This window comes from Onychostoma macrolepis, chromosome 17 (genome assembly GCF_012432095.1).
Source record: "Onychostoma macrolepis isolate SWU-2019 chromosome 17, ASM1243209v1, whole genome shotgun sequence".
Classification (NCBI taxonomy): Eukaryota; Metazoa; Chordata; class Actinopteri; order Cypriniformes; family Cyprinidae; genus Onychostoma; species Onychostoma macrolepis.
This window is the reverse complement of record NC_081171.1, coordinates 20,792,992-20,819,363: the sequence shown is the minus strand read 5'-3', so window position 1 is coordinate 20,819,363 and position 26,372 is coordinate 20,792,992. Positions and strand designations below refer to the sequence as shown.

General features: G+C 38.4%; 1 protein-coding gene across 6 annotated transcripts in view; it reads left to right on the top strand.

The window, feature by feature from the left end:
* dtnbb (dystrobrevin, beta b) overlaps window positions 1-26,372 on the top strand; it is a 49,497-nt gene that overhangs the window by 6,853 nt on the left and 16,272 nt on the right. For 3 of the 6 annotated variants that reach the window (XM_058749786.1, XM_058749788.1, XM_058749792.1), the window contains 6 exons: window positions 739-824; window positions 2,569-2,723; window positions 2,846-2,951; window positions 3,069-3,235; window positions 10,071-10,195; window positions 22,967-23,041. In XM_058749786.1, the coding sequence (XP_058605769.1) occupies window positions 739-824; window positions 2,569-2,723; window positions 2,846-2,951; window positions 3,069-3,235; window positions 10,071-10,195; window positions 22,967-23,041 (714 nt within the window). Of the gene's footprint in view, window positions 1-738; window positions 825-2,568; window positions 2,724-2,845; window positions 2,952-3,068; window positions 3,236-10,070; window positions 10,196-10,843; window positions 10,886-22,966; window positions 23,042-26,372 lie in introns of all 6 variants that reach the window. The other 3 variants (XM_058749787.1, XM_058749793.1, XM_058749789.1) reach the window with 3 other exon arrangements.

Genomic DNA, 26,372 nt, shown 5'->3' with positions numbered 1-26,372 from the left:
TTAAAGAACGTCATGCAAGCTTACTGCAACAAATGTTTACTTCAACAATACAACAAAATTCTATTGCGTAAACTTCACATACTTTTGAAAATCCAGCATTTAGATGATCCTGATAAGCTATCATTGTCACAGATGTAAACACGACGGCTCCAAAGCAATCTCAGTTATGTTTGGCTGCACTAATATTTTAATACTTGAAACACCTAATGAAAGTCAAGAAATAACAAACCATTACACACACAACACACACACACACACACAAAGAAGATGGTGCACAGGGACTGAATGAATGAAATGAATTGGTGTGTCAATTTTGAACTGATTCGTTTACATGAATCGTTCAAATGAACCAATTCACTAAAATGAATCAGACTTTCCAACACTAATAAAGAGGACATTTTAGCTTCCTATGGGCAATGTGACAAAAAAGGTACACTTCTGCCTGTTGCAAAAAGTAGCTAGCAACTGAAAAATTTGCACTATATACTGTAAACAAAAACAGGTACAGAAGAACATTGTTAATGTAATATCTACTTACTTTTAGAAAATAATAATACGTTTTGGCTATGGGGTTGTGGGCCTGACTATCAACATTATGTACATGTTCTGTTTACACATAAATTTCCAAAGATTGTCAAAATGTGGTGTAGTCCAAACATTAAATTTAATTGACAGAATTTTATTGCTTAGGATTGCTATAACACAACGTCTTCTGATAATGTGTTGTTTGTGTTTCAGTGAAGGCCATGGGAAACTCACAGTGTTTGCTATGAAGGCAATGCTAGCTACGATGTGTGGCGGTAAAATACTGGACAAATTACGTTGTAAGTATAATGCCTATTATACAGCTATTCAGAAGTTATTTTACAAAGACATAATAGATATTTTCTGTCATAAAGAAGAGTTCATATGATGTATAATGCTTAACTGTTGTTGATTAGCATTGAATCCATGGAAGTAGTTATTTTGCTCTCTTCTTTTTGCTAAATAGTTACATTTCTCTCTGCTAAACTTTTAGTATCACTCAATTTTAAAGACTGTAAGCTTATACAATGTTTTATAATATGAAATAAGTCTATTTAAGTCTATTTTATGTACGCAGGCTTTTATTTTAAAATAATATACAAAAAGGGCTTTTATGCCAAAAGGTTTCACTGGGAGTTTGGCTCCCCCTTCTGTACATAATGTGTACTGAACTCAAAATTACATATACAGTTTTCTGAATACTCATTTAAAGTTATCAAAAGGCATTTCAGAACTATTAATAATAATAATAGTAATGTGTTTTCATCCCACAAGGGTCTTTTAGCTGTATAGAGAGTTCTGGTCAGAATGCTTTGCATCGTTTGATGAAAATACACCAATCAAATGTCAATTCATCACATTACCTTGGAATTTTTTAAATAATAATGCATTTTACCTGGATATGTTTTCCATTTCATAGATTTTTTAATTAATTTATTTTTTAATAGTTACAACTTGTAAATTTTAGTGATGCAAATGTGTCATTTCTTTTATCGCTCCACAACATCATTTTTATCATTCTTATTGATAATGATTAATGATAATTATTAGATATCCTCATGCATTATAAATAATATGTAAATTAAGTATTCATTCTGAATTGTTTGTTCTTAAATATTTATCCATGACATCCTGATTGAAAAATAAATATACTAAAATGTATTTGAAATACATTTATTTCATGCTAAGTATTCTAAAAATACATTTACATGATTACATACTTAATACAAATACCCTGTAATTGTACTTTTGGTATACTAAACTGGTATACTTAAGGTCTGCTAAATTGGAACAACGCATTTTGTACTTAAAGGGATACTCCACCCCAAAATGAAAATTTTGTCATTAATCACTTACCCTCATGTTGTTCCAAACCCGTAAAAGCTTTGTTCGTCCTCGGAACACAATTTAAGATATTTTGGATGAAAACCGGGAGGTTTGTGACTGTCCCATTGACTGCCAAGTAAATAACACTGTCAAGGCATAGAAAAGTATAAAAAACATTGCCAAAATAGTCCATCTGCCATCAGTGGTTCAATCTGAATTTTATGAAGCGACGAGAATACTTTTTGTATGCAAAGAAAATAAAAATAACAACATTTATTCAACAATTCGTCTCCTCTCTGTCTCTCTGTGTCAGCGTAGCGGACATGGGGGTAAGTGATTAATGACCAAATTTTTATTTTGGGGTGGAGTATCCCTTTAATGCACTTTAATTGTGCAGAAGTAGTGCTAAAGTCCAACTAAAGATATACTGAAGTATATTTGATTGTGCTAAAGTGGAACTATTGCAAGTACATTTCAGGTACACTTGAAATATCTTGTATTTAAAGACCGATATTATACAGAGATCATACAATCCTTATTAATAGTGATATTAATACACATTTCAGGCATAATATTAAGAAATATGCGTTGTGCACAAATTTAATTTTTATATCAGTAAGTGATATGTCAAAATATGTTAACAGATTTGAACTAATGTATTTTTAATATATTACTATTTTTACTAGGCATGACATAACTCACTTCTGTGTCTTTCAGATATATTTTCCCAGATATCAGACTCAAATGGGGTGATGGTCTTTGCCAAATTTGACCAGTTCCTGAGGGAAGTGTTGAAGCTCCCCACGGCAGTGTTTGAGGGGCCGTCATTTGGCTACACCGAGCACTCTGTGAGAACATGCTTTCCTCAGCAGGTGAGTACACTAATCTGCTTCAAATAGCAGCAAGAGTCCCTTTAAAACGATCAGGATCTCATTCAACCTGTCTGGGAGTCTTAGAGGCTTTCACTAAGAGTGTCTTATCTGTGCTTTGCCAGAAGAAGATCTTGCTGAATACGTTTTTGGATGTGTTGATGGCAGATCCACCCCCGCAGTGCCTCGTATGGCTACCTCTCATGCACCGACTCGCTAATGTAGAGAATGGTACGTGGGTTTTTTATATCTTATTTCCCATCGCCCACTGCGTCTGGACACCTCGCTCACAAAATATGGCTCAGTTAAAACGCGGTTTGCGACTATCTCTGTGCTGCTGTCCCGCAGTCTTCCATCCAGTGGAATGTTCTTATTGCCGGAGTGAGAGCATGATGGGTTTCCGCTACCGCTGCCAGCAGTGCCATGGCTACCAGCTTTGTCAGAGCTGCTTCTGGCGTGGTCATGCCAGCGGTCCCCATAGCAACCAGCACCAGATGAAGGAGCACTCCTCATGGGTATGTAGCGTTAGTTCACCCAAAAATGGAAATTCAGCCTTCATTTACTCACCCTCATGTCACTCCAAACCTGTATTAATTTCTTTCTTCCAAGAAACACAAAAGGAGATGTTATGTAGAATATTCAAGATGTTCTTTAGCTGATAATGAAAGTCGATGGTGATTTAAAATGCCATAAAATGACAAAAGAAAAAAAACATAAAGGTATATAATTAGAATACTTATATATGCATGTTCATATATTATATTCAGTGTGTTCAGTGGCTTCCTTAGAGCAATAGACCGGAACTGAAGTCATTAATCATCACAACAGATCTCAATTATGCAGTCTAAGGTTTGACAGAAATTCTTGTCCAAAGAAATTTCTGGGCATGCTTTTTAAATATGAAATAATAATATTATTATTAATTATACATTTTAATAATATTGAATATATTATTTTAATGTAATAATATAATAATACTAGGTAGAAATATATATATAGTATGTATGCAGTAGGTAGTATATATATATATATGTGTATGTATGTATGTGTGTGTGTGTGTGTGTGTGTGTGTGTGTGTGAAAACTAGAATAATTATTTTCAGGTTCCTTTGATGAATATACACAGCCGTTCATAAGTTTGGGATCAGAAAGATTTTTTACGTTTTTTTAAAGAAGTTTCTTATGCTCATCTAGGTTGTATCTATTTGATCAAAAATACAGAAAAAGAACTGTAATTTTGTGAAATATTATTGCAACTTAAAATAACAGTTTACTATTTTAATATAATTTAAAATATAATTTATTCCTGTGACACAAAGCTGAATTTTCAGCATCATTATTCCAGTCTTCAATGTCACATGATCCTTCAGAAATCATTCTAATATGCTGAATTTTGCTGATTTATAATCAATGTTGGAAACAGTTGTGCTGCTTAATATTTTTTGGGACGTGTGCTAATTTTTTCAGGATTCCTTGATAAATAAAAAGTTGAAAATTTAGAAAAAAAAAAAAAATTGTGGTACAATATACACTACTATTCAAAAGTTTGGGTCAGTACATTTTTTCTTTCTTTTTTAAAGAAATTAGTACTTTTATTCATCAAGCATGTGTTAAATGGATAAAAAGTGATAGTAAAGACTGAACGCAGCCTATTATATTAGAATGATTTCTGAAGGATCATGTGACACTGAAGACTGGAGCAATGGCTGATGAAAATTCAGTGCTGCGTCACAGAAATAAATTATATATTAAAGTATATTAAAATAGGAAGCCAATATTATAAATTGCAATAATATTTCCTTTTCTGTATTTTTGATCAAATAAATACAGCCTTGATGAGCATAAAAGACTCCATTAAAAAAAAAAAAAATCTTACTTATCCCAAACTTTTGAACGGCAGTGTAAAGTTAAAAAAAACAGCATTTATTTGAAAAGAAAATATATTGTAAGACTATAAATTACTTTACTGTCACTTTTGATCAATTTCATGCATCCTTGCTAAATAAAAGTAATTATTTCTTTCCAAAAAAAAAAAAGCAATCATACGGACCCCAAACTTTTGAACAGTAGTGTACGTGTTCAATAGCAAAATTGTTTGGCCATGAGTGAGGGATGGATGAGCAGCAAGTCTTTTGTTTCCTGTTAAACGTCATTCTTCTCTAATTCAGGATATCAAGGGGTTCGTGTATTTCAGCAAGTGAGTTATATTGATTACATTTTTAATACTCAAGCCTTGTTCTAAAGCTCAGTCACACTGCTGGAAATTACAGCTTGGGAAACAATTTGCACTGCCTCCCAAATCCAATTATAAGAGTCCCCCCCCCCATTCTTACCACCTCGATAAAGATTTTTTTTTAACCACAGAGCAAGGATTTTGCTGAGTCAAAGAAATTTTTTCATTAACTTTAAATGAAATGTACCACATATCTCTCCATTAAATTATATAAAATGCTCTAGCTTCACATGGGAAGTAAGTCTGCGTTCGGATGGCCGACGAAATTGGGATCTCGCCAGAGAGACCAATCCACTTCGAGTGTAACTAAACGAGCCAATGGACATTGGCATGCGATTATTGCACCCAGCTGCCACTGATCACAGCGTGAGTATAAGAGGCAGCAGGTGCACCGCATTAATTCATCCTTTCGCTTTGGAGCCGAGCGGTGGTGTATCACCTCCTGTTCCTCAAGTGATTGCTGAAAGACGAATGCGGGCGTTATGGTGCTGCAGCGGTGGTCGCGGTCGCACGGGAGAGAAAAAAGATTGTCTTCGTGCAGACATCCACACCAGGAGTGTGCGTTGGCCAGCTCCCCTGCATGCTTCAGCACTAAAAGAGCAATTTCTCTAAAAGAGCAACACGGTGATCGCGTCTTTTTAAAGATGTCTTATCACCCGTGCGTTTCTGGGTGTGGTCGTTTCCTGATGCCTCAGGGCGGTCACGATCGCTGCCTCACGTGTCTGGGCATTCAGCACGCTGAGGAAGCTTTCGTGGATGGTTCATGTTCTTCTTGTGGGGGCATGACTATCTCAGAGTTGCGTAATTGCGTAATAGGCTGGATGAATGGTTTCTCGGTGGGGGTCGCACTGAGAACTCAACTCTGTTCTCAGCGCCCCCCTCCGGTGCCATTCTTCCCAGAAGTGCATGAGGAGCTCAGAAGATCGTGGAAGGCACCTTTTACTGCCCGAAACAAATCTTGTAGCTCTTCCAACCTCACCACCCTCGATGGTGGGGCCGCTTTGGGGTACACGGGCATCCCCTCGGTGGAGCAGTCTGTGGGCATGCCCATGTGACCCGTGTCTCCCCTCACGGGCCTGTAAGTATTTGTCAGGTCTAACTGGCAGTGCTTATAGAGACTGTGGGGAGGTGGCTTCTGCCCTCCACGCCATGGCGTTACTGCAGGTCCACCAGGCCAAAGCCCTGAAAGACCAGCACGAGGGTGGTCACGACCTGGCGGTTCTACACAAACTGCGTCCTGCGACGGACCTCGCGCTTCGAACGACGAAGGCGACCGCACAGTCTCTGGGTCGTGCAATGTCCACACTAGTGGTCCAGGAGCGCCATCTCTGGCTGTGTCTAGCTGACATGAAGGAGCATGAGAAGGTGCAGTTCCTGAATGCTCCCATGTCGCAGACTGGCCTCTTCGGCGATGCTGTTGAGAGCTTTGTCTAGCAGTTCTCAGCAGCACAGAAGTAGACTGAGGCGATCAAGCACATCATGCGCCGGAGGAAATCTGCTGGCTTCTACCAGGCAGATGGTGACTGCACCACTCCCTCCCCCGGAGGTGGGCCGGGTGGAGAATCTTTTGTTTCATTTTGTTTTTGTTCTGCCAGCGGTACCCAAAACATCAATAAAAGAGCGGTTTCCTCAATCTCTGGGTCTCAAGAGGAGGAGAGTGGTGAACCGTGCATCACGGGATCACTTCCCTCCTCCTCTCTCGCCAGCAGGCAGCAGGTGGTTGCCCAAGAGCACCCCTCCTGCCCATTCGTGGAACCAGGTAAGGGCGGTAGCACTCGAGTCCCCGCTTCAAGTCGTCACACGCCGGGCTGTCGCAAGCCTCAAGCCGGGTTCCTGTGTTTCCTCCCACAATCAGGTTACACTGCACAACCAGACACCGCCCCTGCCGTCACAGGCCCCGGGCTGGGTCCCTGTGTTCCACCTCGCTGCCCCATCAGACTCAGCTATGCGATTCAGTTCGCCCAGCATCTCTCCAAGTTCAGGGGCATCCGGTCCACCTCAGTCAAGGCCGTCAATGCCCCTGTCTTGAGTGCAGAAATCGCAGTCCTGCTGGCGAAGGATGCGATAGAACCGGTCCCTCCAACCGATATGAGGTCGGGGTTTTACAGCCCTTACTTCATTGTCCCCAAGAAAAGTGGTGGGTTATGACCGATCTTGGATCTGCGAGTTTTGAACCGTGAACTTCACAAGATGCCGTTCAAGATGTTGATGCAAATGCATTTTTGGGTGTGTCCGTCCCCTAGATTGGTTTGCAGCGATCGACCTGAAGGACGCATACTTTCATGTCTCGATCCTCCCGTGACATAGGCCATTCCTGCGATTCGTGTTCGAGGGTCAGGCATATCAGTACAAGGTCCTGCCTTTTGGGCTGTCCCTTTCGCCTCGTGTCTTCACCAAAGTCGCGGAAGCGGCCCTTGTTCCCCTGATGTGTGTGCGCATCCTCAACTACCTCGACGACTGGCTCATACTTGCACAGTCTCGAGAGCAGTTGTGCGCACACAGGGACCTGGTGCTCAGGCACCTCAGCCAGTTGGGTCTTCAGGTCAACTGGGAAAAGAGCAAACTCGTGCCAATCTCTTTTCTCGGCATGGAGTTGGATTTAGTCAACCAGACAGCACACCTCACCCAGGAACGTGCTCAGTCGGTGCTGAACTGCCTCAAGACTTTATCAGGCAGTACGGCGGTCCCACTGAAACTCTTTCAGAGGCTCCTGGGGCATATGACTGCAGCTGCGGCGATAATTCCGCTCGGTCTGCTCCTTATAAGACCGCTTCAGCACTGGCTCCATGGACAGATCCCTCATTCCTTCAGGCAGGGGTGCCCCTGGAACAGGTATCCAGGCATGCTGTGATATTCACGGATGCCTTCGGGGCAAGGACGTTCTGGTCTGTACGGACAACACTGCGACCATTCCGTATATCAACCGGCAAGGCAGTTTACGCTCCCATCGCATGTCGCAACTCGCCCGCCACCTCCTCCTCTGGAATCAGAAGCATCTGAGGTCCCTTTGTGCCATCCACATCCCAGGAGTGTTCAATCAGGCGGCCGACGAGCTGTCTCGAGCAGCACTTCCTGGGGAGTGGAAACTCCATCCCCAGGCGGTCCAGCTGTTTGCATCTCCGGAAACCACCCACTGCCAGTGATTCTACTCCCTATCCAAGGCAATGCTCGGCACGGATGCACTGGCACACAGCTGGCCCCAGGGCCTGTGCAAATATGCGTTCCCCCCAGTGAGCCTGCTAGCACAGACACTGTGCAAGATTGGGAGGACGAGGAGCAGGTCCTGTTAGTGGCTCCATATTGGCCCAACAGGACCTGGTTCCCGGAACTCATGCTCCTCGTGACAGCCCCTCCCTGGCCGATTCCTCTGAGGAAGGATCTGCTTTCTCAGAGAAGGGGCACCCTCTGGCACCCACGTCCAGACTTGTGGAAACTCCATGTGTGGTCCCTGGATGGGACGCGGAGGTTCTAGGTGACCTACCCCAGGAGGTAGCTCTCACTATCGCTTCAGCACGAGCACTGTCCACAAGACGGGCCTATGAGCTGAAGTGGAACCTGTTCGTCTAATGGTGTTCCTCTCACCATGAAAATCCCCGGAGATGTTCGATCAGAGCCGTGCTTTCCTTTTTGCAACAAGGGTTGGAGCGTAGGCTGTCCCCCTCCACCCTTAAGGTTTACGTTGCTGCTATTTCCGCCCACCATGACCCCATAGAGAGGAGGTCGGTGGGGAAGCACGATCTGGTCGTCAGGTTTCTTAAGGGGGCCAGGAGGTTAAATCCTCCTAGGCCTCCCTCCCTACCCTCTTGGGATTTGGCATTGGTGCTAAGAGCCCTACAAGCTGCTCCCTTTGAGCCGTTGCAGTCAGTCGTGTTGAAGCTTCTCTCTATGAAAACCCTACTCCTGACTGTGTTGGCCTCGATCAAGAGGGTGGGGGACCTGCAGGCATTTTCGGTCGATGAGTCGTGCCTTGAGTTTGGGCCGGCTTGTGGTGCTTCGCTAGCAGACATCTATAGAGCTGCAGGTTGGGCGACTTCCAACACGTTCGCTAGGTTTTATAACCTACGTGTCAAACGGTTTCCTCCTGTGTTCTCACCTCAAACGGGTAGTGGCACTGAGAGGCCCGGCTCAGAGTCGGCTTGCGGCGTTCTTACGCCTAATTCTCCAGAGAGTTCCTTAACCAGGCAAACCCTGTCGAGTCCTCCAGCACTCCGGTGCCAGGCCTTCAGCCAATTAATTCTTGAAATCTGGTGTGAGGCTAGTGCCCATATGAGAGACCCTGCTGGGATCCCATATGTGTATTCAACGGTATGCTTATTAGAGCCCCCTGGCAGACCACATGTCTAAATGTCACTTAACCCCCTCTGGGAGGAGGTGACTCCGCAGTGTGCCTCTTCCAAGTGGAAGGGCACGCTTCCCAGTGTTATCCAAGTCCTACTGTTTGGGTTGCTCAAGGAACAACATTAGTTGACCTTCTCTGTGTAGAGCCCAGTCCTATCATCTGCCTTATAGGAAGGATCAGGAGGCCTACACAGGGCACTGGAAGGGCCAGCTCCTGTGGCGCTTTGGTAGGGATCCCAATTTCGTCGGTCATCCGACGTGACTCAGAGTGACCGTCTGAAAGGGAACGTCTCGGTTACGCATGTAACCCTCGTTCCCTGAAGGAGGGAACGGAGACGTCACGTCCCGTCGCCACAGTCGCTCTACCACCGCTGAGCTGCTGGCTCACCGGCTCGGCTCCTCAGCGAAAGCATGAATTAATGCGGTGCACCTGCTGCCTCTTATACTCATGCTGTGATCAGTGGCAGCTGGATGCAATAATCGCATGCCAATGTCCATTGGCTCATTTAGTTACACTCGAAGTGGACTGGTCTCTCTGGCGAGATCCCGATTTCGTCAGTCATCCAACGTGATGTCTCCGTTCCATCCTTCAGGGAACGAGGGTTACATACGTAACCGAGACGATTTTTATGTACAGAATAAATATGAATTAAGTCCCCCTTTATGCAACAAAACTGCATATATTTGAATTGCATTTGATTTTATTAGTTAAGTACATGTAATGTATTGTATTTAGTATTTATCTTTAACTTTGCGGGATTTTTTTCACTCATTTTACAGAAGTCTCCAGCGAAGAAGCTCAGCCATGCCATCAGTAAATCTCTGGGCTGCATGCCGATCGGAGAGCCGCCTCACCCTGTGTTCCCAGAGGCAGCGGAAAGACCTCAGGACCTCGCACACACCACGTAAGAGTGCTTATCCAATCAAATTTCTCTCTGCTATCTCAGCTCTGTACGACATATACATCCCAAACCATTCATTCACTGGATTTCTGTGTAACTTTGAACAAACAGCTCACATTTGCTACAGCATAAAAATGCAAAGTTGATCCAGACGGGGCTTTTAAGTGTTACTGTTTCTTTATATTTATATAACAATCAGGTTGTAATGGTAATCACGTCCTCTTGTCTGAAATTCCACAGTATTTGTATTTCTATAGCGAGAGCGAATATTGATCCTGAGATCTGTCATGGGAAAGAAATGTAATTAGGAAATGCCAAGAAGAAAGATATTGTGTGTAGAAATATATGGGTACAGTTTTCTCGTTTACTGAATTATAAATATCGGGGAGCTGAATCAATCTTGCCAGACCTTCGCTCTAAGGAACAGGCCCTGGTCTATAAGTACTTTCATTAACTGACACACGAACTTGGGGATTGATGAAGACCATAAAACTGCAGAACATATGTGCCCTCCTCTGGAGGGAAAGTGTAGCAGATTTACTGTGTTCATTTATTTTGCTGATAAAGTACCAGCGTTATTTGATTATGAACCATATAAAGTATTCACAGCTCGGATAACAATCACATGATTTTATAATATCATGCTTGTAGGTTTTGAACTGTGGGTGAGGAAAATGAACAGCAGTAAAGCATGTAAGACTGCACCTCATGATAATTCATTTTAGTCATAGGTTTTGTCTTTTGATGTGGGTGTTGTTTTAATTTAGTCAATATTTTGTTATATTCATCAATTTTAGTCTAGTTTATCATGACATAATTTTAATCAATGAAAATGTGCTAAATACCTTAGTGAAAAATATACTAAAATGTATTTGAAATACATTCATTGTGTGCTAAGTATACTACAAATACATTTACATATTTATGTGCTTAATAAAAATACCATGCAATTGTACTTTTGGCATAAACTGGTATACTTAAAGTCTGCTAAATTGAAACAACTAGGATTTTTTACTAGGGTAATCAAAAATTAACAGTACATTTATAATAATGTGTATTTATAGAAATAAATAATACTTTTATTCAGTAATGATGCTTTAATTTGATCAAAAGTAACAGTAAAGAAATTTATAATATTACAGATTTGTGACCCTGGACCACAAAACTAGTCTTAAGTCGCTGGGGTATATTTGTAGCAATAGCCAACAATACATTGTATGGGTCAAAATTATCAATTATCAATTATCAAAATTTTTATTTTATACCAAAAATCATTAGGATATTAAGATCATGTCCCTTGAAGATATTTTGTAAAGTCCTACTATAAATATATCAAAACTTAATTTTTGATTAGTAATATGCATTGCTAAGAACTTAATTTGGACAACTTTAAAGGCAATTTTCTCAATATTTAGATTTTTTTTTTTTGCACCCTCAGATTCCAGATTTTCAAGTAGTTGTATCTCGGCGAAATATTGTCCTAACAAACCATACATCAATTCAAAGCTTATTTATTCAGCTTTCAGATGATGTATATATCTCAATTATAAAAAATTGACCCTTATGACTGGTCCAGGGTCACATTTGTGTTTCAAATCATTTTTCTTCTTTTGAACTTTCTTTTCATCAAAGAGTCCTGGAAAATGGTTTACACAAAAACATTAAGCAGCACAACTGCTTTCAACATTGATGATAATGAGAAATATTTCTTGAGCACCAAATCAGCATATCAGGATGATTTCTGTAGGATCATGTGACACTGAAGACTGGAGTAATGGATACCGACACAGGAATAAATACATTTTGAAATATATTAAAGTAGAAAACAGTTATTTTATTTTATATATAAAACAACAGCAACAAAAAAACAAAACAAATAGTATTTTATTTTACATGCTAAAATCATCATTTAATAAATTTCATTCCCGGACTTCAATATTGTGCATTGATGATCAGCATTGAATGAATGACCTTGATGAAGACATGTCACCAACATCACAGCAGTCCAAACAAAGTGCATGGTGCTGTTTATGAACTGAAAAAATAAGATTTACCAGTTCTTAGATCCCATGCAGGCAGACAGTCTCCTGTGGGGACTAAAATAATAGCTGAAGTGCACAGTCATGCTCCAGTGGCATTTCTGAGTTGGCAGAGAATAGCTGCACTAAAACTGATGGAGTTTTAAATTTAATGGAGGCCGCTGATAGTACCTGAGGCGTATCCCCTTGAGGATCCCGCTCTGTATCTGTATAGAGATATACAAGCTTTTTAAACCAAATGTTTCTCTCAGACATTCCCTGTGACCCTTTCTGTCTGAAGCAAAGGATGGTGGATGACTGCCAACAAGACAACTGAACATATTTTTGGACTTTTCTTTATTTTTGAGTCACCTTAATCAATACCAAAATTGATTACTTTTGTAATGCACATAACATTAACACTTACTGAACGAGGTTACATTATTTCACTTTTTTTTAAAGTTTTTAAATGTAATAATTTCCTGTGCCTCTGAAATGACTTTACTTTTAACTGATGTGAATACCTCTTACTTTTCAACCTTTTCCCCCCAGCCACCAATCAACTTTCTGGCATAAAACGCATATTTTTACAATCCAATCGATTTCTAATGGATAAAATTAAGTACAGTGTGTAATTTTGTCCTGTTTCAGTCATTATGCCACGTTGCAAAAATTAACATGTCTATAGAGTCAACTATCAACATTAAAATTGCAATAATTCATTTCTGCTTAATAAACAATGATCTTGGAATTTATACTGACACCTAGTGGCTTGGATGTAGAGTCACGCAAGTTTTTTGATTTCTAGTCGCATTAACTATTGAGGAACACTAGTCTAGATTTTATTTGCACATTTTTTTTATTAAGCCTTAATATTTTTATTGACAATGTCCTAAAGGGAATGGATTAAGAAATGCAGCTTTGCAGAGAGGATTTTAGGCTGTTCAGCATTGAAAACTCTCTATAAAGATGTGAGAGGGATTCGCACTTACACAAAACTTATGAAGCAGCACTTGTGTAACATTCAACAATACATTTCAAGACAATAAATGCCAGATTTTAAGTTGTCTGCTGTTATTATTCCTATTATAGGCATAATCTGTATAGAATTAAATTTTTTGTATTGACTTTGATGGTTTTGTACAATGAAAAGTTATAGATATTTAGCCTATATGTGATCCCGGACGACAAAACCAGTCTTAAGTGTCAATTTTTCCGAAATTGAGATTCATACATCACCTGAAAGCTGAATAAATAAGCTTTTACAACTATTTGAAAATTTGGAATCTGAGGGTGCAAAAAAATCAAAATATTGAGAAAATCGCCTTTAAAGTTGTCCAAATGAAATTCTTAGCAATGCATATTACTAATCAAAAATTACGTTTTGATACATTTACGGTAAGAAATTTACAAAATATCTTCATGGAACATGATCTTTACTTAATATTCTAATGATTTTTGGCATAAAAGAAAAATTTATTATTTTGACCCATACAATGTATTTTTGGCTATTGCTACAAATATACCCCAGCGACTTAAGACTGGTTTTGTGGTCCAACATCTAAACTCCATTTGCTTTAAAACGTGCATCCTGTTTCATGCTAAATTTGAGATCCCTTGAGATATATTTAAGATCAAATATGTATTGAAATGTTTTCTTAGATCTGTTTTAAATTGAATTCTAAATGCAATGTTGCGTGTAAATCAATGATGAAATAATACATCTTATGAAAGAGTGTTTAAATTTTACCGTCTTATTACCACCTAGAATAGATTCAGACTTAATGATGAAATTGCCTCTGAACTCACTGTGACCGAAGGGCACATTTGCCAGCTCGTGTTCAGCTGCCAGCGTCGTCTATTTTTAGTTCCCAAATTCAGATTGCTAAGCAATTAAAACTGCTCTTGAAATATCCCTTTGTACCACTCGAATAGCATCAGCTTCAAATAGTCCTCGTATGAAAGACTTGTAGAAATTTATTTTCAAATAACACTTCCTATTTATGGATAAAGAGAGCAAGAGACTTTTGTAATGCTTGCTTTAATTGGCCACGCAACAATTAGAGATATGAAAGTGTTGAATTAGAATAGATGAATATCAGACCTTGATTACAGTGCGGAGCACATTTTCACGCATTTAAAGACATGAAATGGCATTCGCAACCCATTTAACTTCTGTAATGTGACATATTTCAGAATCAATCAGGATTTAAATGAGAAAATTATGTAAGTGACAAGGAAAATCATTTGCAAGTTAGCACATTTTGATTAAAGACTACAAAGACATACATTTTCCCCCTGTAATGTGCACAGATAAATCATTTACAATAAGAGCATTAACATGTATTAAAACGTAAGAAAGAAGTTCATTCTGACATTAAACATGCACTCTAAATACGGTTTGATTTCTCCTCTTCTGTCACATATTGTCCTCTCAGCTTATCTAAATGTAGTTTGAGGTGCCTGTGGGCCACACAATCTCTTTAGTGCTAAATCAATCTCAAGCCTCCAGCGTTTGCTGTTTACTATGACTCTGGAATGTAACAATGCCACTTTTATGGACTCTAACAGATATTATAGTCTGTTTCATTGAGCGTCTCCCTCAGCTCAGACAGAGATTTATGCATTCTTATATTGAGTATTGAAGGAAGCGGTTCTGCTGTGATAAATCTCATCGGTGTTGTCATATTCGATTATTAGTTGTGCTTGTTAATGCATGTATTACTAACCTAGGTTCATTGGAAATACATGCATCTGCCTACATTTTTGCAGAACTAGAGCTTCTATCTGAAATGAACATTAGAGGCAGTAAAACACCAACAACTTTTGTTCCTTTTCACACAAATTTTAAATAAAGGGGACAGAATATTGATTAATAAAGACAAGCAGTTCTTTGCAAAGTACTATGTTATGACTTCAAAACACTTTTATCATAGTGCAGCATTTATGAACTAAATAATTTTGACATTTGCATCACATAACCAGCTGCATATGCAAGGCTTTTCTGATGTAGTAAACGTGCTCGGTAGCGCACCTGGTATATTATTGTGTTTACAGAGTAACGAGTCACTAAAAAAGAGCTAAAAGACTTGAAGCAAGATAAAAAGGGATGGTTTCTTCAGCAAATGCATGCATTTTTTACTCATGTTTGCTTATGTTTAGGGTAGATGTGGTATGCTATTTTTAAATGCAACAGAGCATTAACCTTTTAGCGCTATCAAACTAAACTGCCGTGAATACAACATCCAACGTAATAAAACATTGTCAGATTCACATTTATCTGTTTCAGATAAATCTGAACAGGCTTTTAGCACTACTAACTGAACCGGATTTCATCTTGAAAGTGTTGCAAAATGTGCAAGAAGTGAAGTATTATAATTTTGCAGAGATGTCGCTACAATCACGTATTTCAAATGAGGTTGCGTATTACTATTGGTCACACTTTATGTATTTATTTATGACTCCAAACTCTGCATATTACAATTTGGCATATATCTCATCTTCCTGGTATTTTATTTTTTTATTTAAAATCTCATGATTTCTATTATTTGATACTGCATTGAAGAGCCTATATGTCATCAGTTGCATCAGTTTTGGTTAGGAACAGAAAAAAATACAAATCAGGATCCTCATTATTAGAGCTCTCCGCCGTCATGACCATCTCTTGCCCTTTGGGTTGCTGGCAGATCAGCGTAAACATGTCTAACTGCCCGTTACTGCCCCTCACAATTGGTCAGCATAGTGTTCCTGTTGGCTTTGACCTCAAGGTGACATCCATCAACATGATCCTCCACATCCCACTGTCACAAGCTGCAGGCCGCCTCGTTCTGATTGGTTGTGGCACAGTCAGAGAAAAGGAAAATCATGTCTGCTCAGCCCCGTGAATCAGACAGACCCAGGAACTCTGCGGACAGCCTTGTTGTTGTTGTTTTAAGTGAGATGAATTTCTATGATGAACTGCTGGAGTGTTATTTTCTGACAGCTGATGGCATATGAAGGCATGCCTTTCAGATCTTCTCCTGTTTGACAGATGGAGTTCTTTAGGACATGCTGAACCATAGGCAGGGACAGATGTCTATGACTAATTTGCAGTGGATATAAATGAAACAAAATGGCACAAAGCATATCGTTTCTTGAACCACTGACAGAATGTTTGTGGGTTGTATGTATGGTAAATAGGTCAATGATTGATGCTCACAGATCTATTAAATCATTCGAAAAAACAATTCATGCAAAAAATGACTTGATTACACCTCTTCTATGATGAAAATATTTGTAATTTCTGTATTAAAATTCATTATAATGTTTTGGGAGCATGAAAAAACTGAAAAACAATTTAGAAATTTCTAGTAAATGTCACAAACAAGTAACACATTGAATTAAGCATGAAATAAACAAAAGTAGTAGTAGAAGTAGAAAAGTTTTTTTCAGTAGAAAAACTGAAACAGTATTTTCTTGTAAAACATACTCCTATAATCATGTCAGAAATTTGATACTGATTAGGATATTGAAGAAAATGATCATAATGAAGACAAAATAATTCTTCTAAAAAGTAGTGTGGCATAGTCTTATTCTTTATTTTTATTCAAAATATGTAATTCAAAATAAATATTTAAAAATACTTTTTAGATTGGTGTAAAAAAATCTGAAAAATGGAATATACCAATATGTACTAAATCTTCTTTGTAGGGATGTACTGCAGTCAATAAGGTCGATTTGATTTCATGTTTATTTCATTAGGAACTTGTTTACCAAATGTGCAAATGCCATTATTCTTTCTTTTATTTGCTTAATCAGTATGAATTAATGTAATGTAGCTGAAATAGACAGTGATATATAAACAGCCAAGGTCATATAACACTGATGTTTCACTGCAGATGTGCAACTTGGGCCCAGAACCAGAGGCATAAACCGGCTGGAAGGCAGCACATGCATTGATAACTTTCAGCTGAGACGGGATATTAGATGCTCCATATTTCTCCAGCTCGGGCTCTGTGAAAGTACTCACTTCACTGTAATTAACGAGAGGAGAAGAGTGCCTGTGAACGGCCCTTGATGTAATTCATTTGACCTCATAAAAAAGATGTGAGCGTGATTTTTGCCTTCCTCTCTGCTGAGGACAGAACATCAGGATGAATAAATCTACATTCGTAGCACGTCTGACATCTAAGACTTGTCAGTCTCCAGCTTTGAATCTTGAGGAGTTTGCTAATCAAAGTTTAGGAGACGGTTTCATCCTGGTTTGATCTGCTTGACGAATTTGAGTGGTTGGAGATTAGCTAAGATGTAGCATTTGAGGTTCAAATTAGAGCTGAAGAATCCGGATCTAGTGACTAAGAGTGATGGGGTGGCACCTGTTAGCAGTGGGTTACATTTTTAGGATCATATTGCACCATATGCGCATTGATGCCTTTCTAATTAGATGTATCTCTCCAATCAGAGTTTCCCATACTACCCCAACTTATCACATAAATCTAGCATGGAGGACTGCAGTAGTATGCTCTCTTAGGTGACTGTGCCTGAAGGATGGGTCAGGGTTGACTAGTTGCCCAATAACTGACTGGCTGATTGGTGAGGTTGATTAGTTTAATGTAGTAGATTTATTTTGTCTTTTTAAAGAAGCTTGTAGTGTGCTGACAGTGTAAAAGTTTTCCCCCCATCTTTTTGATGCCAAGGACCCCCAAAATATGGGGGATCCCTGTATCCCTTCCCCAAAACTCAGAAACTGATGGTACATTTCACAAAGAAATGGCAAGTAACACATTAAATGTGAAATTTAACGACTGAAATAATATTTTCTTGCAAAACATACTCCAATAATCTGTTTTATTTACAACTTATTTTGTACAGTGAACCTAAAGTTTTACGTTTTCATGCATACAGAACTATTGACACTGTGTGAGAAATATTTAAGTGGTATTATAAAAATATGTATTTTTATTGAATATGTGGACTTTTAATTAGAAGTTAATTGGATTTTGACATTTCACTAAGGTCTAACCAAATTATTATATATTATTATAATCAGTGGTGGAAATGGCCAGAATTCACTGGGGGGACTCTAGCTTGGAAAGGGGGCGGGGCATAATAATGGTAATTTTAGATGACCTTTCGGATGTATTTAATTATAAAACACTTTATAATCTATAATAATATTTATTAACAACGTATTTAATATTTTCTCTAAACTTTCAAGTTTAGACAAGCACCTGCAATTCTGGCCAAATTAAAGATATGTTGTGTGTGAATTTGCACATATTACGTTGCAAAAACGTTTGCAGTTAGTTTTTAATATTACATTCTTGAGGACTCTATGCTTACATTTCTTTTCAGGAGCACTAGTGCTCCTACTTAAAAAAATAAATAAATAAAAAATAGGAATAGACCTTCTGATCAATGACAGGAGGGTCATTCCTGAGATTCGGTAACATTTCAACTTGGAATATACATGTTTTTCAACTACGTGTGATTCAACTTCTAAATACCCCACATCATTAGGCACATATCAAACCTCCAAAAAATATTGATCATATTTTAATATATCATATTCAAAATATAATATTTTCCCACCTCAGGCATTAAAGACCTTTTAAGATGGCATTGCGCAGCGAACCATAAACACAGCGCTACGTTTATATGCAGAACTGGGATCGCTTTCGTAGTCTTTTGGATGGATAAAATATAGAAATCACTTTAATTTCCAAATAAACCTAACCAGATAGAAATGAAACGCCGTCCCCCCTCGAAATTCACTCCCCGGACTCCGTCCCCCCGCGTCCCCTCCCATTTCCAGCCCTGATTATAATAAAATGTTATTATAAATTAGTATTTTAAATGAAATTCACAATGTTAGATGGATAGTTCAGTAAATGCATAACTCAATAAAAATTTCAAGTTAATTCTGTTAATAATAATAAAACTCTCTGTGATGTCTATAAATTCATTCCTACAGTACAAACAACAATTTCACCACCTCCTCATTTAGTCATTTAGCAGACGCTTTTATCCAAAGCGACTTACAAATGAGGACAATGGAAGCAATCAAAATCAGCAAAAGAGCAATGGTATGCAAGTGCTATGACAAGTTTTAGTTAGCTTAACGCAGTACACATAGCAATGTTTTTTTTTTTTTAATTATGTAATAAATAAAAATCAAACAGATAGAATAGAAAAAGAATAGAGCAAGCTAGTGTTGGAGGCCTTCCTCAACAAAAATTACATTATCTTGTCCAGTAAATGTGCTACATGTGCTAATCACACACACAATGGTTTTCCATTCTTTAGCCGCACTGCTTCCATTCACACATCAGTGCCAAAATGCCATATGCCAGGAATGACCTTTAAAGGGGTCATGAACTGCCTTTTTTATTATTTTGTACTCTTCTCTGAGGTCCGATTATAATGTTATCAAGATTTTTACATTTAAAAAATCATAATTTCGAAGTAAAAGGCTATTTTCTGTCCTGTTTTTGACCCCCCTCATCAGAACGCTCTGTTTGAATAGGCATTGGATTGAATAGGATTGTAGACTCGGAAGTAAACGCCCACTGCTATGACTGGCAAACAGTTGTGTATGTTTGACAGCCTGCTGTGATTTTGGTTAAAAATGCATAAATACTCATATCAAAGAATCTGTAATAACAGACAAAGCAGCGACATTACTGACATTACACAAGCACACTTGTGTTGCGACATTACTGTCAGATCCAATATACACATCGGCACAGCATCGTCTTTTAGTTTCAATCTTTTTGAAAATCCTGTGTCTAATTGTGCCTTGTTTGTAAACGAATCCGCGGTAAAATGAAGTGAACAAAGGACTGAGTTCTTACTGACGCAGTGTGGCACAAGTTCATCCACTCTTTCCTAATGTTGGGATCAGAAGGAAGGCAATGCAAAAACTGTTTTTCCACAACTTGGCACTGTACAGCGTCTTTTTGTCTTCGGAGCATCTTTATCGTTTGGTTTCTGCGTAGATCTGCATTTGCCTCTTTCGCAATTTACACTACGTGCGTGAATCGGTGAACGGGGCTAAACAGGCAGTGATGTAGAAGCAGGTGTTGATCATCTTCTGTGGAGGTGGTGCTTATCCACACTATTACATCATAATAGTTCCACGTTCCACAACCTGTCGTTTTGGCAGTCTGGCTTCAATATAAGCTGTTTTGATCAATTGAATTTTGATTTCTCAGTTCATGACCTCTTTAAACAGTTGTACCATTTAGCGTTTTTCTATTTTGGTGATATTTCTTTCCACATTGTAGATGATCGTTTTTTTGACACTACGATTTGTTTTTTGTTTACGACTAAACGGCATGAAGTAACTGCATCAACTCTTTCAAAACTTTGTGATAGGCTTGAAAAATGTATGGAAATGGCTTATGAAGCATGTCTTAGGTGTCTAAACCAGTCTAATTATGCAGAGCTAGTTCAGACAAACTGCCAACTAGTCAAATTTAAAAATATGTAGATTTGCACTTAAAGTATTAGACAATTGTTTCTGTGCAGGCTGCATTGTGTACAGTAATTGTGTTGTAAATGAAGCTCTCTGCTGGAAAAGAAGGGATTGTTTGCACTGGATTATGACTAATGTGGGTGGCTGGAAACAAAGATTGGAGAATTTGAAATGTTCTTAGGGAAGAATATAGCATTTATTTCTGAGTGGCTGAAAGTACTGTACGTGCATCTAAACCGAGGAGCCGGGAGGCTGGAAGAGAGAGAGTGAGTGAGAGAGAGAGAGAGAGGAAAAGGAGAGAGTAAGAGTGTGTCTGGATCGTCACCGTGTCACGTGACTGTCAGGTTTCCTTGGAGACAGCAGCAGTGTTGTGCATTGAGATGCTCCTTCAGTTGAGCACAGAACAGGACAGGCAGCTGGACAGAGCGGTCACCGCTTATGTCTCACCGCTTGACAGACGGCCACTCTTTGCCTTGCGGGAGGTGAGTAATTGCATAGAACAGAAGCTATTTCCTAATTAATATATGAGTCTTTTGTGGTTTTAACATGCAGTTATAGTTAATGTTTCGCATTGTTGTTGGGGATTTGCTTGCCATGTGTTGGATCACTTTGCTCGATGCTGGTAACTATTTCCTTCAAGGTCTCAGAAGGATGTCACAGCTCGGCTGCTCGGATTGCAATATGACGGCGTTTCACGAGTCGCGTGACATGATGCTAGCAGCCTCAGGGAACATTAACGTTAGGACGTCTCAGTAATGCAAATGCGCCGAACCTCTGAGCAACTGAACTAAGGAACGACATTCTTTGGATGTTTCCTTTCATTTAAAGAGATTGCATTTTGGATTGCAGTAGACAAACACTTCAGATATGAGCAAGGTTCATGGAAAACCTGGGAATATCTGGGAATTTTAAAATTATGATTTTCAGACGAGGAAGTCACTGAAAAGTTATGGAAATTTGTGTAGTTAATATAGATTTTTCAAGTTGTGCTAAACTGATTTTTTAGCAGATTGTTTAAAAAAAATTACTATCCATTTATTATAAATAATGGAAAAAATTATGGAAAATTCAAAGTGTATTAAACAAAATGTAAAAATAAACAGGGAAAATAAACGTGAAAAGAACTAGACTAAAAAGAATGGTATAGAAACAGTTTTCACTCAGAAATTGATAGCAAATTTCACAATTAATTACAAAGAAACTAAATAACGCATTGAAGTAGAAAGAATGAGACCGTATTTTTTTGTAAAATGTACTTCAACAACCTGTTTTATTTACAATTTCACAAAAATATTACAGTGTTATATAAGGAAGTTTTTAATGTTTTTTTTTTTAAAGATTGTTTAAAAAATAACTATTCATTAATCATAAATAACTGGAAAAATTATGGAAATAATTGTGAAAATGTATTAAACAAGAGGTAAAAAATAGGAAAAATAAACATGAAAGAAATAGACTTAAGAAAAAGGTATAGAAACAGTTTTCACTCAGAAACTGATAGCAAATTTCACAATTAATTACAAAGAAACTGTAAGTAATAAATGGAATTAAACATACAATTTCGAAGTAGATTGAATGAAATAGTATTTTCTTGTAAAATGTACTCCAATAAAGTGTTTTAATTAAAATTTCACAGAAAAAAAATTACATTGTAATGTAAGGAAGGGAAGTGTTTAATTTGGTGATTTCGTATGAATTTCTATGATGTGATTTGTATGAAAACGTGCGAGTTCTAGAAATAAAGCAAGCATGAAGGTCAGTGGGTCACAAGCAAATTGTAGGAAAATGTACAAATGAGATTTATTGAATTAATAGGAACTAGCCACCAGTTTGTCAAACCCAAAAAAAGTGAGTCGACAAGAAGCAATTTATAACATCTAAATTTTGGAATTACCCTTATCAAATGAAGCAAAAGGTCCTGTCATGTGTGTTCATCAGGACTGGCGGGCATCGAGTCCAGATGGATCCCGTGGCACTGTTTACTCACACAAATTACCTTCTGCAATGTCACCCCCTCCTATTTCTCCCAGCCTTCTCGGATTTCTGCAGCTTTAATTAGAATTCCTCCAAACCCTTTTGTCGTCTTGTTAACTTAATTAAGTTTGGGCAAATAGCATTAAATTAAAACGTGTGCATCCGGAAGGCGATTACGATGAGGAAGTTTAATGCGCGCTCAAACAGTGTACTTCAAAAATAACATCACTTCTTAGAGCGGTTTGATGTCCCTCGCGCACTTGGAAAGCTTAGAGCGTCATCCGTAGGTTTGTGTCTGGGCTTGACTCAAACTCTGTGATTTTGCAGTCAGCTGAGGCCAGTGGCCAACGACATGAATGATACCGTTCTCATTTCCTCCGGGGCGCCCACACCTTCAAAAAGGTAAGCGCTCCACACAGGCTTCTGTCTGCATGCTGATTGTGTGTGTGTGTGTGTGTGTGTGTGTGTTTTAAGCTCCTCCACTTAAGCCTGTTATGTAAAATGGCTTGTTTTGAAATTATGCTGCGCGCGGATGAGTAGAAGATTGTAGCATCTTTCTCTGGGCGGAATATTTTCCATGTTTATTGCATCGCTGCAGAATTAGGTTGAATGTTTGCCTTTCAAAGGCAGATGACTAAAAGCAGTGAATCGAGAAATTGGCCTGCTGTCTCCGAACCCTCTGTGCTTCCTGGGCTGGGCTGCAGCCCAAGGTGATCCGGAAGATAAACTCTGATGGAACGAAAGCCTTATCTTGTAAATAGAGAGCTGGTCAGGTTGGCTTTTTCTGTTTTGTGCTGTTGACACATGCCCAGGTTCCCAAGACAAATGCCTTTGCTTATAGTCTCTTAACACTGGTCTTTCAAGCATCGTGAAGTTTAAGGCTCAGATTAGCCGAAAATGAAATTCTGCCATCATTTATTCATCCTCATGTCATTTGAAACCTTTCAAGACTTGAGACTTTCATTCTTCTATAGAAAACAAAAAGAGATTTTAGGCAGAATGTTCATGCTGCTCTTTTCCATAGAATAAAAGTTAATCAGTTTAAAAAATTACAGTGGAAAGAAGTACCATAAAAGTAGTCAATTTGATTCGAGAACTATATTTTGCATCTTTCGGTACTATGCAATAACTTCACGTGAGTAACAGAATGAAATTTAAGTTGTTATTCACTGAAAATCTTCCCAGCCATGGAATTTTAGTATAGGGACCAATTCTCACTAGTTGCTTATTAGCATGATTATTATTAACAAATTGGCTGTTTATTAGTACTTATAAAGCACATATTCTGCATGACCATATTCTACATCCCTAATCCTACCCAATACCTAAACTTAACTACCTTACTAATAATAATTATATTATATTGAGGCAAAAGTCCTAGTTTGTTAATGGCGAGAACTGGACCTTAAAATAAAGCCTTAGTTGGGAAAATGAAAATTGTCTGTCATAATTTACTCACTCGCATGTCGTTGCAAAACTGTATGGCTTTCTTCTGTGGAAAAGAAGATATTTTGAAATATTTATTTATTTATTTATTTATCGATTAAGTAATCTCTAAGTTATACCAGAATTCTTCAAAATATCTTCTGCAGGAGAAAGAAAGTACAGTACATATAGTTTGGAATGAAACGAAAGTGAATAAATGAGGAGAGAATTTTCATTTTTGGTGGAAATGTCAAATTCAGTGACATTCATGATTACTTAATTTATGTGACGATTTCTGAAGAAAATGATGGTTAGATGTACATGGTGAAAAAGTACAACAGTTATAAGAGTTTGTTTCAATTCTCACGCAAAGGTTTTCAGCAGCTGAAAAATGATCATGCCATCACTCCAGCAGTATTTCATAACGTGACATTTATAAGAGATGGTTTGATGCAGTGTGTGAATTACACACAAAACTTTCAGAGGGATTGACTTCAAAGTTTTGGCAGAAGTTTCTGATGAGATTTTTCTTGCACAACAAAAAACATCTCTAGCATTGTATCTTAATTTACTAAAGTATTTTTATTATTTACATTCAAGCATTTGGTATATGTTTTTTTTTAACCTACTTACATTGCATTAAAGATATGTTATCATGCATTCACTGGGAATTGAACCCATGACCTTGGCATTGCTAGTGCCATGCTCTACTTTTTGAGCTATAGAAATGTAACTTTATGATGTGTAAATCGAAAAGTATTATTGACAGTTTTTTTCATTTTGCTTTCATTAACTAAACAGATTACTGTTGCTATAGTTTGTTGAAACATATATATGGTGTACACTTATATGTAGAAAACAAATACTTTTAACCCCCCAAAACCAGTTTTTATACTTTTATAGTTTTTATTAATGCTTAGTTCATTTTTGCTTTTATATGTTTTTTTTTTCATTTAAATTTTTGTAAAATGTTTAGTAATTTTGTTGTGTTTCATTTTTATTCACTTTTTTTAATGTTTATATAGTTTATATTTTTATCTCAGTGTTTCATATTTCATTGGCAACTAGCTGGAATGAAAGAAGTTATTTCAGCTAAAAGTATCAAATGTTTTTTTATGGTTTTAATTTTTGTTAACTATAATAACCTTGCCTTTTATTTTGAATTCTTTTCAATTCAAAGCTTCATTAGTGGGATCAGACCCTCTATACTCCCTCATCATTGTGTGTGAATTTCTTTCGAAAAGTTACCTACAGAAACCCACGGTTTATTGTGTAGCATTTGGTGTTTTATTATACTGGTGAGCTCCGGTGCAAACATTTCCATCAGCTGAAAAATTCAGTCCCACTCTTTATAAGATCCACCATTCCCTGTTTATTTACAGCCGCTGCCAAAGCAGCCCGTTCCTCGCAGGCTTTCTAGTGCCGCATGCCTTCATTTGAACACATATTGGAAAGTAAGCCGTTACATTTGTTGTGATTGTGTCAGGCCACTGACAGTACTTAATATCGGGTGAATACTAAAACACATCGAGTCTCGGAGCGACGCGTTTCGTGACGGCAAATCACTTAAATGGACCAGATGTGGCATGTTTTGCACAGAGAGGGGTTGGTTTGTGTGTATTCTGCTCTAAATATAGCCCAGCGTCGAGGCAGGACTATGGACGGGTAAACACTTCACCCTACATGAAGTCCCTCAACGTAATGATCAGAGTCAGTCTAAAAGGAACTGACTTTACTCGACTCTTTAACCTCAGGCGATCGGAGATGCCACGCATTTAAATGAGTTCTGTGGTCGAGGGAGATTGTAGATGTTAGTTTCATCTCCGCTTCTATCAATAACACGCCACTGGTTATGAAATCAAAGACACAGACTGTCAGTCGCTCTGCTTGAACCTTTCACCCAACATCACAATCTTACGTTACAGCACATTGTTTGTGTGAGTACAATGTCAAATGCCGGTAATGCATGCGGCGCCAAAAATTTATGCGGAATTATAATGCACTTAATTCTCGTCTCGACTCTTGTTTACTGGAGTCTGCCAAAATGGAGATGTTAGGGACACAAGAAGTGCTCCTTAGCATTCTTATGTAATTATGCTGGGTTGAACCCGCCACACTTGATTACGTTTGTCAGAGTCGTGATGATTTTTAGCAGTCAATACCAATACCGTTGAAATTACGCAGATTACTAAAAGCATTCAATCGAGAAATTGGCTGCTGTCTGTGAACCCTTGGTGCATCTCAGGCTGGGTTACTGCCCAAGGTGATCCGGTGATCGTTTATTTGCACGTGCTATCTGCATTGTTTT